General features: G+C 38.8%; 1 protein-coding gene across 4 annotated transcripts; it reads right to left on the bottom strand.

The window, feature by feature from the left end:
* Positions 1 to 635: 635 nt before the first annotated feature.
* MACIR (macrophage immunometabolism regulator) lies at positions 636 to 12,933 on the bottom strand. Of its 4 annotated transcripts, none has more exons than XM_079331074.1 (5): positions 12,820 to 12,933; positions 7,900 to 8,662; positions 7,107 to 7,172; positions 6,275 to 6,379; positions 636 to 2,921 (listed from the first exon to the last, which is right to left on the bottom strand). In XM_079331074.1, exon 5 carries the CDS (start codon positions 2,898 to 2,900, stop codon positions 2,277 to 2,279), a length of 624 nt encoding a protein of 207 aa, XP_079187200.1. In that variant the 5' UTR covers positions 2,901 to 2,921; positions 6,275 to 6,379; positions 7,107 to 7,172; positions 7,900 to 8,662; positions 12,820 to 12,933; the 3' UTR covers positions 636 to 2,276. The 4 variants fall into 4 exon arrangements, with proteins under 4 accessions (XP_079187200.1, XP_079187201.1, XP_079187199.1 ...); XM_079331075.1 differs by having other exon boundaries at positions 7,111 to 7,172; XM_079331073.1 differs by lacking the exon at positions 7,107 to 7,172.
* Between the last annotated feature and the right edge of the window lie 1,092 nt (positions 12,934 to 14,025).

The following is a 14,025-nucleotide window of genomic DNA, read 5'->3' as shown; positions in this document are numbered from 1 at the left end:
CATAAAATCAGTCTTATTCAAAGCACTTTTTCTAGTTTTTGCTGTCTATATTATCAATAAGGATTATCTCTTCCAACTGTTTTCCTTTTAGCACATAATTATTTTACGGTGAAACTTAGTAACTGGTGTCAACCAGACCACACTATTGAGCTTTTAAAAATTGATTATGTTGGAAAATTTGTTTCTGATTCTTTGGTACCACTGAAACTTAGAAAAAACTAAGTTATCTATTAACAATTCCTTGCTCAGTCTATATTACAGGTAGTGTAAATAGTATTTCCCATGTTATGAGGGTTGCAAGTGTGTGTGAGTTAAGCTATCACGATGACCGTGTCTGAGCATATTGACAAACAAAAATCACCAAAGATAAAATACCAACACATTTTCTATGTCTGAACTCAGCTAAACAGCCATCAAGCAGTCTCCTAGTGTAGCCATACAATTACAGCACTGGACATCAGAAACACAGACATAAGGTAAATGCATTGCCCTTTTCCCGAAATAAAGGAAAATAACTAAGCTTTTACTTCACAGAAATCCAGGACCCCAAGTTGTTTTTAAATGTTCCCTGGTGTAAAGCTGCATTTTTAAAAACATCTTTTTCTCCTACATAGCAAATTAATCCACAACAGCTGTTTATAATACCATTTTTATTTTTCAGCCAGAAATACAATTTAATATTTCAATTAACATTGGTGCTTATTCCATAAACAAATCCCCTATCTCTTTGGCATTTGACCATATTCTGTTTTTCAAAATAAAGACTATATAGGAAGACTTTACTTTCAAGACATTAAATTTATACCAGTGTAGTTAACTTTGAAAAATACACTTTTTTTTCCTAATAAACCTAAAAAAAAATAACCAAAGCACAAAATGCTCACTAGTGGGCTGTCTTCATTTTAACTGTGGAGTGACAGGGTAAGAACGCATTTTTCAGAGCACATGCACTAACTAGTGCTTTATAATAATTCTGAGTGATAAACAAATAAACAAAAAAAATCTTAACTCTATCAGAAACAACTGATCAAATAACTTATGTTTCAAAGCAGTATGAATTATTTTTAACTTCTGCAGAGGTCATCAGGCAAAATCAAGTTATGTACTGCTTCAGTAAAAGACTGCACCTAAAAATAAAGACAGTATGAAAACTATTTTAATTTTTAAACTAAAGTTACCAAAATCTTTTAAACACATGTAGGAATACAGCTGTCAAAACTGCATTTGGTGCCATGCTTGGATAAAAATTTTTTAGGTAACAAAAGTAACCCAATGCATTATTCTGCTGAAAAATTCAAAATCAGCTCTTCAATGCTGACAAGAAATATTTTACTGCATTCCTATCAAGAAAAAAATCTGCCCATCAGAACTCACGTTCAGTGCTTCAAGTCAACAGAATTTCCAAAGCTATGCTGAAGTTGACAACTTCTGCTACTATAGATGAAATGAAAATCACAAATTAAAATAAAAAACGTTAGCAACATACTAGTACAGACATTCCAGTTTCTGTCTCAAGACAATAAAAAACAAAATCTACTTAAAAAATCCAAAAAAAACAAACAACCAAAAATCTTCACTTCCTGTAAGATTTCCTTAAAATAACTTAAATATTTATTCTGAACATGTTTTATAGAATAAAAAGGACAAAGCAATTACTTTCATGCAGAAACTAAAAAAATAATTTAATAGGATTCAAGTTGCAAAGGTTTCTTTCACAAACAAATCTCACCCACATCAAGAGCATTGCTAAAATGTATGAATTGGACTGTTTAAATAGCAAGTGATTCATCCAATCAAGCTCACTTTCCAGTCCATGTTGTAAGAAAAACCCATACATTTTACTACAGAAACAAAAAGTAAACCCAGAAAACATCCTTGAGTACTTATCCAAGAGCATTTTTTAACATCATGCCAAAATTAGCAACCAAGCAGACATCATTAATTTGTCAGTGTTGAATTACTGTAAATAGTAGATGAAGCAGCACAGAAAAAGAAAACCCAAAATCAAAAGCTTTTTTTTTGTTAAAATGTGTCTGAAGAAGTATCTACTAGTTGCAGTCAAATCTGTATCTGAAGCTGCTTGATCAGGAAAGATTTCTCTCTCCAAGTATTGGTAGAACACTGCACTGCCAAGATTGTATTCAAATAAATTACCTTCTGGTAACACTGAGCTGATAAAACCACCTACAATGTGGACAGTCATGTACACAGTAAAACAGTGGATTTTTGCAGCAAGAGAAAAGATCAGACACCATTTCTAAATTTGAGATGACAGCTCATGTGCTATTCTTTGCAAACATACGATCCCCTCTAAGAGTAAGATGCTGGAGCTGGTATTGTAGCACTTCTGTGTCAGCAGGTTCCTTAATGCTCATTTTGTCTAAATTGAGGTAGTCCAGGGATTTTGAATGAGCCCTTTTACCTTTCAAAAGGCAGAGAGGCAGGAGACCATGAAGTGCCTTATAAGGTTCATATGGTAAAGCTTTATTGTATTTATCCCCTGAGCTGGGCATCCGTCTCCTCCTCCTTCCATTTACTGCTGGGATCTCATACGGCTGGTAGTACCTACTTCTAGCTTTGTACAAACGTGAAGAACGTGGCAGTCCTGAATCAAGATGTTTGGAGCCCAAGTTAGGAACAGATTCTCCTTTGTTCTCTTCACTTCCCGTACACTTATGGGTTAATTTTAGCAGCTCCTCTCCAGTTGTGAAGCCAACCAGGTAGTTAGAATCCATGTGAAGGATCTGATATCCCACAACTGTTCGCCGCAATGGTGAGCATGGGGTGCTGGAACAGCGTGGCTTTTCTGCTTCCATCTTGGCTGCAGAACTCACCTCTGCAAGAGGCACAGGCAGGGCAGACAGGGCAGTTCTGGACTCTCCATTCACATCAACTTCCATTTTAAATACAAAGCTTTGATCCTAAAAGAAAAAATAAGAGTTTCACTGGAAAATGCAACACAAGGTGCTGAGAGAAGACCACAGGAATGGAATTTTATATCACCCAGAACTCATAACCAGTATTTCCCTATTCAGACTGATCTTAGCTCTGCATGGTGTCACATAACAGAACTATCACCACCATCTGCCTTTCAAAACTATCTTGGGTGGTTTTATAAAAAAGATACCATAAAGATACCAGTAATTCTGAATAGCTAAAAACATACTTGAGTATTATCATACACAAAAATGGAGCATCTCTCTGGATCATTTTTTCCTGCCTTTTGGTGCATTTGATTCCTTGTAGTCCCTCACCCCTTGGAGCATCTACATCCATTAGCAGATAAACAGCACCTTCCTCCATCTTTCCTGTGTAATTTGTCTACTGACAATATTCTTACTAAACAAAGTTTTCAAAAAACATGCCTAAAAGGTACCACCTCATTCAGATACGACCATGGACCAAACCTGATCTGAGTATATTGCAATGCTTCCATCTTCTAGCTTGCTTTAAATTCAAAGAATCTTAGCTGCTCCACACCTGTCTGATTAGGTCACCAGCAATCCTCATCTACTCCCCAAGAAAATTCACCTATCATGTTTTATTCACAATTAATCAAACACACACTCTTTTATTCTAATAGGATACTAATGTATTTCTAACAGAGTTTACTGTGTTTAAAGAATATTGCATTAGATTATTATAAGCATCTTAAGAATAAGTAATATTTATTTGGTTTTTTCCTATTTCTCTTGGAAACAGACTACTTTACCCTTCCCTCGCAATTCCAAACACATTATTTGGTGCCTTTACAGACACAAGTGCTCACTACAAGCTATAATCACCTCTAGCATGGGAAGATATGGTCACCATCACAGCAAGTATACCCCAGTAGATGCCAGAACACCTGCAAGCCTTTTTTCATTTCTATTTTCAGTGTCATCTGAACTGTTTCAGTGACACAGCTACTTCACAAAACAGAAAGGTCACATTTGTTTCCAAATCCATGCTTTCTTCATTGTCAGACTCACTTTTGCTCTAAACTGTAGCTAGTGATTCTGTAGTCAGTATACTTCATCAAAAAAATTCAGCGTAACTACATCACATTTAAATGCAACAAGACTTAAAGGAAGGGAAGTTAGCATCTAAGTGTTAAGCAGAAACAATTCTGAAATTCATTATATGTGACTAACAACTGCATTCAAAAGCTTAGTAACATTCCACAAATAAGTCTAACTTAAAACATGCTTCCAAGAATTTCAAACTTTTGAAATTTTGAGGCTTAGAACATCACAGGCCAAGTAGCAATGACTCAACAAACAAGAAAATAGTTAATTCCATCTTCAGCAATTAGACACTCCCCAAAATCCCATTCAGACAAATCTCCATTAATTTGTTTTAATATAAGAAAGGGAGCTGTGTGCAAGTATTGCAAAAGAAATTACTAGCCTTATGCAAAATGTAAGATTATCTTGTTTCTATTAAGGGACTGAGAAGGAGCAGTTCAAGTAATATTCTGTCAGAGACTGGGAATCTGTTTCAAGACATCTTAGGGGCTTGGAATGTATGGTAGGGGTGGGTCAGGCCTTGCTCTGGTGGTGCCCTGCCCCAGCCCCTAAATGGCCAAACAATCCAAAGTCCCACCTGGGGGAAAGGGTGTTTAAGAAGGAGGACCATGAGGCAAGTATATTGTTCTTTAATCCTACCTTCATCTTGGAGATTTACATGACTGGAACCCTGGAGTTGGTAGCTATGTCTGTTTTTCTGCATCTTCCGGTCTTTCTCCCTTTCTTCTTCTAGTTTTTGTTTCACAGAAGATAACATCAAATGGGTTTAACTATGTTTAGTGGACTACATCTGGGCTGTGATGTTTCATGTTGTACTAAATCATTTGACAAAGTTCCTCATTTTCTACAGTTCACTAGTAAACTTCTGTGTGATTTTTTACCCCTTCACGATATCTGTTTGGTATTTATCTTTTGTGTCTACCCAGATCAAAAGATTTTTGCTTTAATCCTGTTTTAAGTGACTGGAGTGTGATGTTCCTATCTCTCCTTCCCTGCTTAGTCCCCAGTCAAACCTCCAGCTCCCTATGCTAATAAACTAGGAGCAAACAAAATGCCCACAGTTTTGCAAAGGAGGATTTTATTTGCCATTAATACATTTTTATTATGGAGAGATTATTTCTAATGTTCCTTATGGTCTCATATTCTCACAGTCACGGTGCACTTAGGATTTTTCATTACCAGTTTTGTGCACCATAACTTTTGGAGACAATACTTCATCCAGTGCATTTTTAAGCATTTTGGGGTTGGACTAGATGGTCTGGGGTTGGACTAAACAAACTCCAGAAATTCCTTCCTACCCTAACAATTCTGTGAAACAGACAATACAGGTAAAACAGTTAAATAAAGAATTTAAATACTGAAGCAAAGCAGAGACCAAAAGTTTTTACCACAAAGTTCACCCAACTAAATAATGCTTCCCATTATATTTAACTGAATTCATTATCTATTTATGAAGTCAATTACCAATTTTAGCAGCAGCAGCAGCAACAGCTGTTTTCTATTTTAACACCATATCAAGCAGTGAAACAGTAAATTTGATCAAGCTTCAGGTGCTGAGACAAAGATATTAATGACAATTTCTGAAGTTGAAATTATGTACCACCAAGAACCATGATTACTGGAGGCACAGCACACAGAAATCCTGCATTACAACTTTCAGCTACCCTGTGACTTTAGGCAAGAAACCTAAGTATCTGCTTGTGCTCTTAATTCCGAAGTTTTATCTTGCAGTTTGGAAATCTCTCCTGGAACCTTCCAGACTCAATTTGTTATGTTAAAAGAAACTGAAACGATGCTAGAAAATGTACAAATAAAATGGATGTACTGCAAGGTGGGAAATTAACCACATTACCTGCTCATATAAACAGCAAAACCAACAAAACAAACAAACTAACAAAACAACCAACCAAAAAAAAAAAAAAGAAAAAAACATGAAAAAAACCAAACCAAAACAAAAAACAACAACAAAAAAAACAACCCCCCAAAAACAAAAAAACCAAAAACACAATAAAAAAAAGTCAAACAAGCCCAGAATAAACAAATCACTTGGCACAACAGTGTGTGCCCTAAAGAAGGGGAAGGAGGAAGAAATATCTTCATGCACTTTAGGAGTTTAAAATCTGAAAGGCTCTTCTCAGAACACAACTTTTAAAATTAATTTATTTTTGTTTGAAACATGCATGTATGCTCTGGTAACCAAGAGCAATCAACTTGGAAAAGTAACCATGCAGAAGGGAAGGATTCAGAAATCAACGCACAGTAATTACCCTCACTGTAAACCAGTACAAAGGAAAATCAGAGCAGAAAGTCCTCAAGCCAGCATGGTCCAGCCCAGTACTTTAGCTTCTGAAACTGCAGACTCCCATTCTGTGCTGCAGGATGAAGAACAGTATTAAAAGCAAGAAATCTTTCAGACATTTAAAAGCAACAGCAGCATCAGAAGCAAACATCAAAACCTCAAGGGAAACAGCACTGCTAGCTGGTGACAGGAATGACAGGACAGCTCCATAAACAAAGGACCACAACTCAGCATGTATGTGTTCAACTCTTCTTTCCCAAGAATTTTAATGCCAGTTATTCAAGCTGCCATATGGCTTCAAAATTATTTGTATCCTTATCTGTGCAAAAAACCAGAAAATACATTAAGACATTATTAAAAAGACTCCTAGGAAAGTAAATAGAAAATAATTTGAGATTCACAGTGAGTATCCATCTATAAATGGATATTTAAAACTTTTCTACAGTATTTTTAGGACATTTATATGGTTATAAAGCATTTAATAACTTCTGTTATGTTCACTGCTGCTTACAAGCTCATCAGTAATTCCCAGCATCAGTTACAACACTGGAAAAACAATATTTCTGTTCAAAAAGATTACTTCTTCAGAACCCAGTTAGCTTGTCTTCTTGCCTCTCAAACAGAATGACAACAAAGTGATGCCAATTCAAGGCAACTTATAATTAAATATTAGTATTGAATCTAAGAAAGGACACTAACAACAAGATGGCATATCCTTTGCTGCTAATCCATATATTTTTTTAAAAAAAAGCAAAGTAACTGAAAATAGCAATTACCAAGAGAATTCATCTGATCAATACCTACTAGAATGGCCTTCAGAAAAGAATTCAACCAGACCTAATCCGGATAAATACTGAGAAAATTGTCTAAAACACACAGCAGAGAATTAATGAAGATATATGCTATATTAACTACCAGAAATCACTGTATGACCTCAAAGCATCCATTAATACTCTTGGGATTTTTCTTTCAGTGTAAAACCATCAAAATTTCCCCATTTTGCAAATATAAAGGCTTTCTGATTATTGAATATTTCACGAAGTTGTATAACTTCCACAAAGTTTTATCAAAAGTCAGATACCACTCACATCCTTCTCATAACATGGGACAAATGAAAAACAGACATGCAGGACACACTAGGGCCTGATATTACAAGATATGCACTGTAAATAATTTATTGTTGAAATGTCTTCTTGCAGTGTGCCTCACTGGACTCAGGCTTTTGGTTTTTCCCCCCCCCAGTAAAGTGTTATTTCTTCTGTTACATGTATTACTTCCAGTCTTTCTGCAAAAAGAAATGTGATTTACTAAATACAAACTTTGATTACTCAGTATTTAAAGAAAGAGTTGTTTTCCTTGATACTCTTATGACAAAATGCTGCAATACCCATCTCAGTAAGATTTTCAGTTCCTATTTTTTCACCTCTTTCCCATGGTCTGCTAAAAGTTTTTTTAATTGTCCATATATGTCCTGTTCTAAGGTGGAAAGTCTTTGTCCCATTTCTCGACCCAGAAAAACTGGGGGATTCAGGCAGGAGAAGCCACCAAGCTAAAGGGAGGAGCGACAGGGTCTTTCCTCTTCCCTCTGCTCACTTGCTTTTCCCACAAGGGTTCCAAGATGACTGGTTCTGAAGGTTGCTCGATGCATCAGGCCCAACGACTTCCATGGCAGAGAGCTCCTATTTCAGTTTGCTATAATCCAGCTAACCTGAAAATGCCTGCAGGTCCCTCTCAACATGAGAAGTCCCTGTTCAGGGGTGCCACGTGGGGGGTTTTCCCCTTGTGAGAACCTCATCAGCTTAACTGGGTTATAGCATGGCTAATAAAATACATGGGACTGGTACAATCGTGTGCCAGAGATATCCTTAATCCATGCAAGACGGCAGCATCCAAAAGCAATGCTGTTCAAGAGCAGGCAGCAAACAAAGCTGTGGGGAGGGGTGGGGTTCACAATACACAGGGCAAAGGTCCAACCCAGAACACAGGACAGGGACGTGACCTTGTATGTCAAAGGTCTCACACAGAGAATCAGGGCTAGGAATAAGACTTACTTTCGAATGAGCTAATTAGCACCTCTGCATGCTCAGCCTCCCAGGGTCTCAGGTTTATGTTCTCTATCTCAGTTGGTTCAATTCCCACATTCCTATGCTTTGTAAAAAGTCCAAACCACTGTAAGTGAGTCTTAACAAAATAACTGGTTCTCTGTAATTTGGCATTTCTATTGTTCCTTATCTCCTCAGCTAGAATCTGAACTGATTTGACAACATGCCTTTTTCTTCTCGATAAGCATTAAATTTCTGTCCATTCAGTAAATGTTTTCTTCTTAAGAACTGATTCTTCCTCTTAGATGCCAAGTCTGTAGGCAATAAAATTACTTCAGAATCACTAAGATATGACACATTGATAAAATTATAGTGATTGCAACCAGAAAAGCAGGATGGAAATGGCAGTGGTGATACCAGCAGTAAGAATCAAAAATACTGAATTGAGATATCAAGGCAATTTTGATGCTTTTCCCTTTTATGCTGCCATTAATTGATATATACAATGCACTTAAAAGACAAAATATTTTGTCTGTTAAACATCAGGAGTAAGTGAAATCACCCAGCACATGTGAAGCCAGCACACTTTTAATTATTTTAATTGCCTCTTTGCAAGGAGTAAAAAAATAAGGTCTACATCATTCCCCTTGCAGTCTGAAGGAAAAAAAAAAATGTTTGCTGTTCCTTACAAGAAATTTGATACTCCTCTAAGCTAAAGAGAAAGGGGGCAATATGAAATGGTTGTACCACAATAAGAAAACATTATGGAGTAGCAACTAAGAGTAGCACAGATTTACTTCCTCAAAATTACATGCAAGAAAATGAAATTATGTGTAAGACATACACTATAATCCTGCAGGGCCTTAAGAAAACATGAGTTGATATTACTGAATTAATAAAGCCACCACAGCAACTTCAGAATGTAATGTAAAACAGCTTACAAAACAAGGAGTAAAGTGTGCGTCTGTATTAATGAGGGGAGGGGGAGAGATCTTGTCAGCATGTAAAAATATTAAGCCATTCAGCTACCCAATATACCAGGCAATAAATACCACATGGCTTACATAAAACTAGAATTCACAAGATGCTCTTTTTGAAAAGATGATTACATCATATCAATATGGTCCTAGTTCAAGTAGCAGAAACCAGTTTTTTAATTGACATTTACACAATTTTAAACAGAAAACTATTACGATCCAGAAAACTACCTTTTAAAGTTGAAGATGGTCATTAGTGCACTACTGAGAAATTACAAGCAACACAAGTGGCTAGCTTAGACCAGATTCACAACAGAGCATACCATTTACACAGAAAAGAGACAGATGGAATGTCAATAGTCTGACCAGACTAATGAATTTTGTATGAGCAGATTTAGCAAGCAGAAGTGAAAGAAAATGGTGGGAAAGAAGGCAATTTAACATTTCTCTGCCAAGCAATACTAGACAGAAGTGTTTAACAGACAACAACTTCTCAGAAATATTTAGAGTCTTCCACATGGACAATGCAACTTCCTTGCAGGACTGAATCACAAACAAGCACTTCCCCTTCACTCAGTCAGTAAAACTATGCTCCTGGCCAGCATAAAGGTGGTTGTTTACTGACTTTTTAAAAAAATTAAACAGGGAGGTGCATGCAAAGAAGCTGATGCATACTGTAACACAAATAATTTTTATTCTTTATTGGATTACTAAGTTAAATAATGTTTCCCTTATTGTTTAATTTTTACTTCTCTGTATTTTTGATCTTCCATCTTTTCATCAACTAAAATCTAAGTTTTATTTTCAAAGTTCTTATTTTCAGGTTAGCCTACTTGGGAAGACATCAAACAATCTGGCTTGTCAACAAAAAACTGAACTGCCTTTTAAAAATAAGAGACAGAAACAAATAAACAAAAGGAGAATGCTTAAAGTATTCCAGTTTTCACCAAATATATACTGATTTGTTTTCTATAAAAACCAAAGTTCCAACGGGACTATAGGTCTCCTCTGTTTTTGCATTAGAAAAAAATTTCAGGTTGGGTAGTATTCTATACTGCCAAGTCAGTGCAGCTCTGATGACATTATTTTAAAATGATCAGCCTAAACCATGCAATATTCAGCCTCTGACTAGGAACAGCTATTCAAAGAAAGAAACTTTAAAAACAAACCTACTCAAAGATATTATGAAAAATATGTTTAATCAATGCAATTCAGTTTTTTCAGTCTTTTAATGAAAGCAGTTTAAGTAACTAGTTCTTTGTCCTAACTTTCTAAAATCTGCAGCAGATATTTAGATATTTGGTAGAAAGGGTTTGATGCCTCAAGAGGCTACCTGGAACCCAGGTTAGACAGTGTTAAGGGAATAAAGTAGGTATTTCTTAAAAGGCCTTCAAAGGATATACCTTGGGTAGAGCAAGAGTATGGCTGTGGCTACATCCAAGATGGACACTCAGTCTCAAGTTTCTACACTTTTATAAGCTTGGTCCATTTACATACTGGAGTTAATTGTCCAATTGCAGCTTCAGGTTATGAAGTCCCATCCTCCCAGACTGCTCTCCTCAATTCTCTGTTATTTATACTACTTGGGCCTGAAGCTGCAATGTGTTCTCAGTTCTCAGGCTGGAAAAAGGGTTGTTGTATCTTACTAAACTGTGAAGAGAACTTACTAACACTTTATATAAGGTTCAGAGTTATACACTAATCCAGTACAGAATCTGAAAAATATGCAAGCTAAAACTTACGGCATCAGTTTCACATTATGCCATTCACATTGGTAAAGGTCACTTTCTCAAGCTCACTAGAGTAATGTACATAAAATCTTTAAAGTTTTGTTGTTTGCCTGCTTCTGAAATTCTCCTTCCCTTACTTACATGCTGCTCAAAAACAAGTGTAATTCAAGAATGGAGTAACAATCAATAAAAGCCCAACAGTACATGCAGTTACAGTAAATTTCTATTAAACTCATAACTAGTGTGAACAGAAGTCTTCCTCCCAGAACACTCAGTTCTGACCCATTTGACTTTGCCATATCATACAATATTTGCATGTGACTACATGTGCCCGGGGGCCAAGCCAGCAGCATAAGGCTGACCAAAGAAGAGACTATACAGAAAGCCACACTATAATGTCAGTACTCTTGAGCAAGAGCTTAATTTCAGTGATTTCACCGCCACTGCCTTATTTCCCTCTGCTTCAAAAGCAGTGTGAGAACAACCCTCCTCCATCCTCATTATTCTAACAAATGCTCTTCCTCAAGGGGGGAAAAAAAAAAACAACTGAAGCAAGCACACCCGGTATTGCTGGAATATGGTTCAAAATACACCAACAGCAAGAGAGCAGTGGGAGGAGCAGCTTTCTGATACTGATTCATTTCTGCATGCAGCTATACAAGTGCACATGTATGACATCCTGGCCTACTCTAGAGAACACAGTTACAAAGAAATGTTCATAAGAAACATTTGTTAGTGTTTATCATTTTCTATTTTCTTTGTAATGCTAGGCAAAATCCCTATATAAAAGTGCATGAAAGTAATATATACAGAGAATTAAGATCTGAGATTGTTTTCCTACATTCTGCAGGCCACTCAAAGCAAGACTGTAGATGCTCAAAGACACTCTTCCAGTAAACGTGCAGAGACAGAACTGGAAAAACACGCCTGCTAACGAACCTAAGCAGCTCACCAAGTTTCATACTGTAAAGAAATACTTTAATGCACTTCTGAATGCACAGGGGAAGTCAGTGAGCTTCACAGGCCACCGAGTAAATATTAAGACAAAACTCTAAGCTGATGTCTACTCTTCACTAAGCAACATTTATTACGAAGAAATACAAAGTTACCCACAGAAGGCTGTGCACCAGGGCACTTTGTTACTGTCAGAATCAATAGTAAGGTAATATTCAAGTTTATCACTTGCCTGAGAGTACGGGGCCGCCAGGGGCTTTAAACTGCAACTGAGGAACCAGTTACGCCTACTAAATACATATATACACTAATACTAGATACAGCTACAAGCAGGTAAGTTCAGGGCTTTTCCACCGCTTACACTGTCATCCATCGGGTGGATCAGAGAGCGCACAGGAGCAGCCTCAGCGCAGGCTGCAGACCCCGCACGGCAACTCCCCGGCTTCCCCGCCCAGGGGGACCAACTCCCCAGGGAGCTTCCCTGTCCAGGGGGACCACCACCAGCACCCTGTTCTCCAGCCCGGGCAGCTCCTGCCTCGCTGCTCCCGGCCGGCCGAGCCCCGCCGCAGTCAGGGCCGCAGGGCGCGCTCCGCAGCCCGCAAGGGCCGCCGCTCGCACCACGCGACCCGGCACGGCCCGCCCGTCCCCTCAGCCCGCGGGGCCACCGCCGCCGGCACCGCGCGGCTCCCCGGGCCTCCTCCGCCGCCCAAACCGCACGGCTGCCCACACCTCCCTGGGCCCACGCGGCTCCGGGAGCCGAGGGCAGGCCAGAGGCTACGGGGCCAGGGCTCAGCCGCTGCCCGCTCCTACCTGCGGCCCAGCGCGGCAGGGCCGGCGCGGCGGCGGCTGCCAGGGGCAGCGCGCGGGGCGCTGCAGCTGCCCGGGCCCGCCGGGCGCCGGTGGAGGGCGGGGCGCGGCGGCGGCGGCTCCGCGCAGCGTCCCGGCCCCGCCTCCCGCCCCGCTCCGGGCGCGCTGCCTGCCGCCGGGGCCGGCGAGCCTTGGCCCGGCTGTAGGTATGGAGCAAGTAACTCTCTGTTGGTGGCTTTCTCATCACGGGAATACCGCCTGCTTCTGTAATATTTCCGCACAGCCTGCAAAGTTTGAACGCTGACTGAATAACAAACGCTTAGTAATGGGGTTTGCCAACAACCAATCAGATCGTTTCTCTATTGCATTTTGCTGCGTATGCAAAAATGCTGTTAAGTGCAGCAAATCTTACAGGCAATTGCTTAACTTGGCTTTTGCAAGTAAAATAAAAGCGAAGAGGAAGAAAAAGTGTGATGTCATAGTCCTGTTTGCAAGATCTCAAAAGTCGCTAAGAAATTAGTAAATTTAGAACAGAATATGGGGAATGTATCTGGTCAAGTAGCAGAAATGGAACCTGGAATGTAATTCAGGAGCATTATGATAACCCCAGTTACAGTACACAAACTCCTTTGGTTCGTGTTGACACCTGCAATACTGGCCTGAATGGGAAATCCCATCTTCCTATGATGTCCTGAGGTATCCATGAGGTAAGATCATGTGAGTTAGTATATCACAACTTTCTCCCATCAAATTTCCTCCCAACAACTTCCTGCTCTTGCTGTCAGCTGAGTTTTCAGTCAGACTCTGAAATGGAGTTCCAAGGAGGAGAGGGCAAGCAGCAGTAGTGATTGACTTTGGAGACAACAGGTGCTTCAGGGTGATTTTAATGTGTTCTGACTGTGTAACTGCTTGAAAGAAAACGTATTTTACACATTTGCAGTCCTGTCCCATCATTTGTTGCCCTCCTCTCTCCAGGCATTTTAGTCTTTAATTAACTGTAAAATTTATTAACATTTATCACACTGACAGAATTAACATGGTGCAAAACTTCTAAATTTCTAGGCACCAAAAGAAAGGCAGATCCTGAAGATTTTTCCTAAAGCTAGGAGAATTCCCAAATTCCAAACCAAATATTTGAAAATGAACCTACAGTTTCTTAAATGCCCATAATTTTCAAAAATTTGCATTTTCAATGGAATCACGCTGTTC

Source organism: Erithacus rubecula (genome assembly GCF_903797595.1).
Source record: "Erithacus rubecula genome assembly, contig: SUPER_Z_unloc_2, whole genome shotgun sequence".
Classification (NCBI taxonomy): Eukaryota; Metazoa; Chordata; class Aves; order Passeriformes; family Muscicapidae; genus Erithacus; species Erithacus rubecula.
Note: the sequence above shows the minus strand (reverse complement) of the source record. Positions and strands in the feature narration are given on the sequence as shown.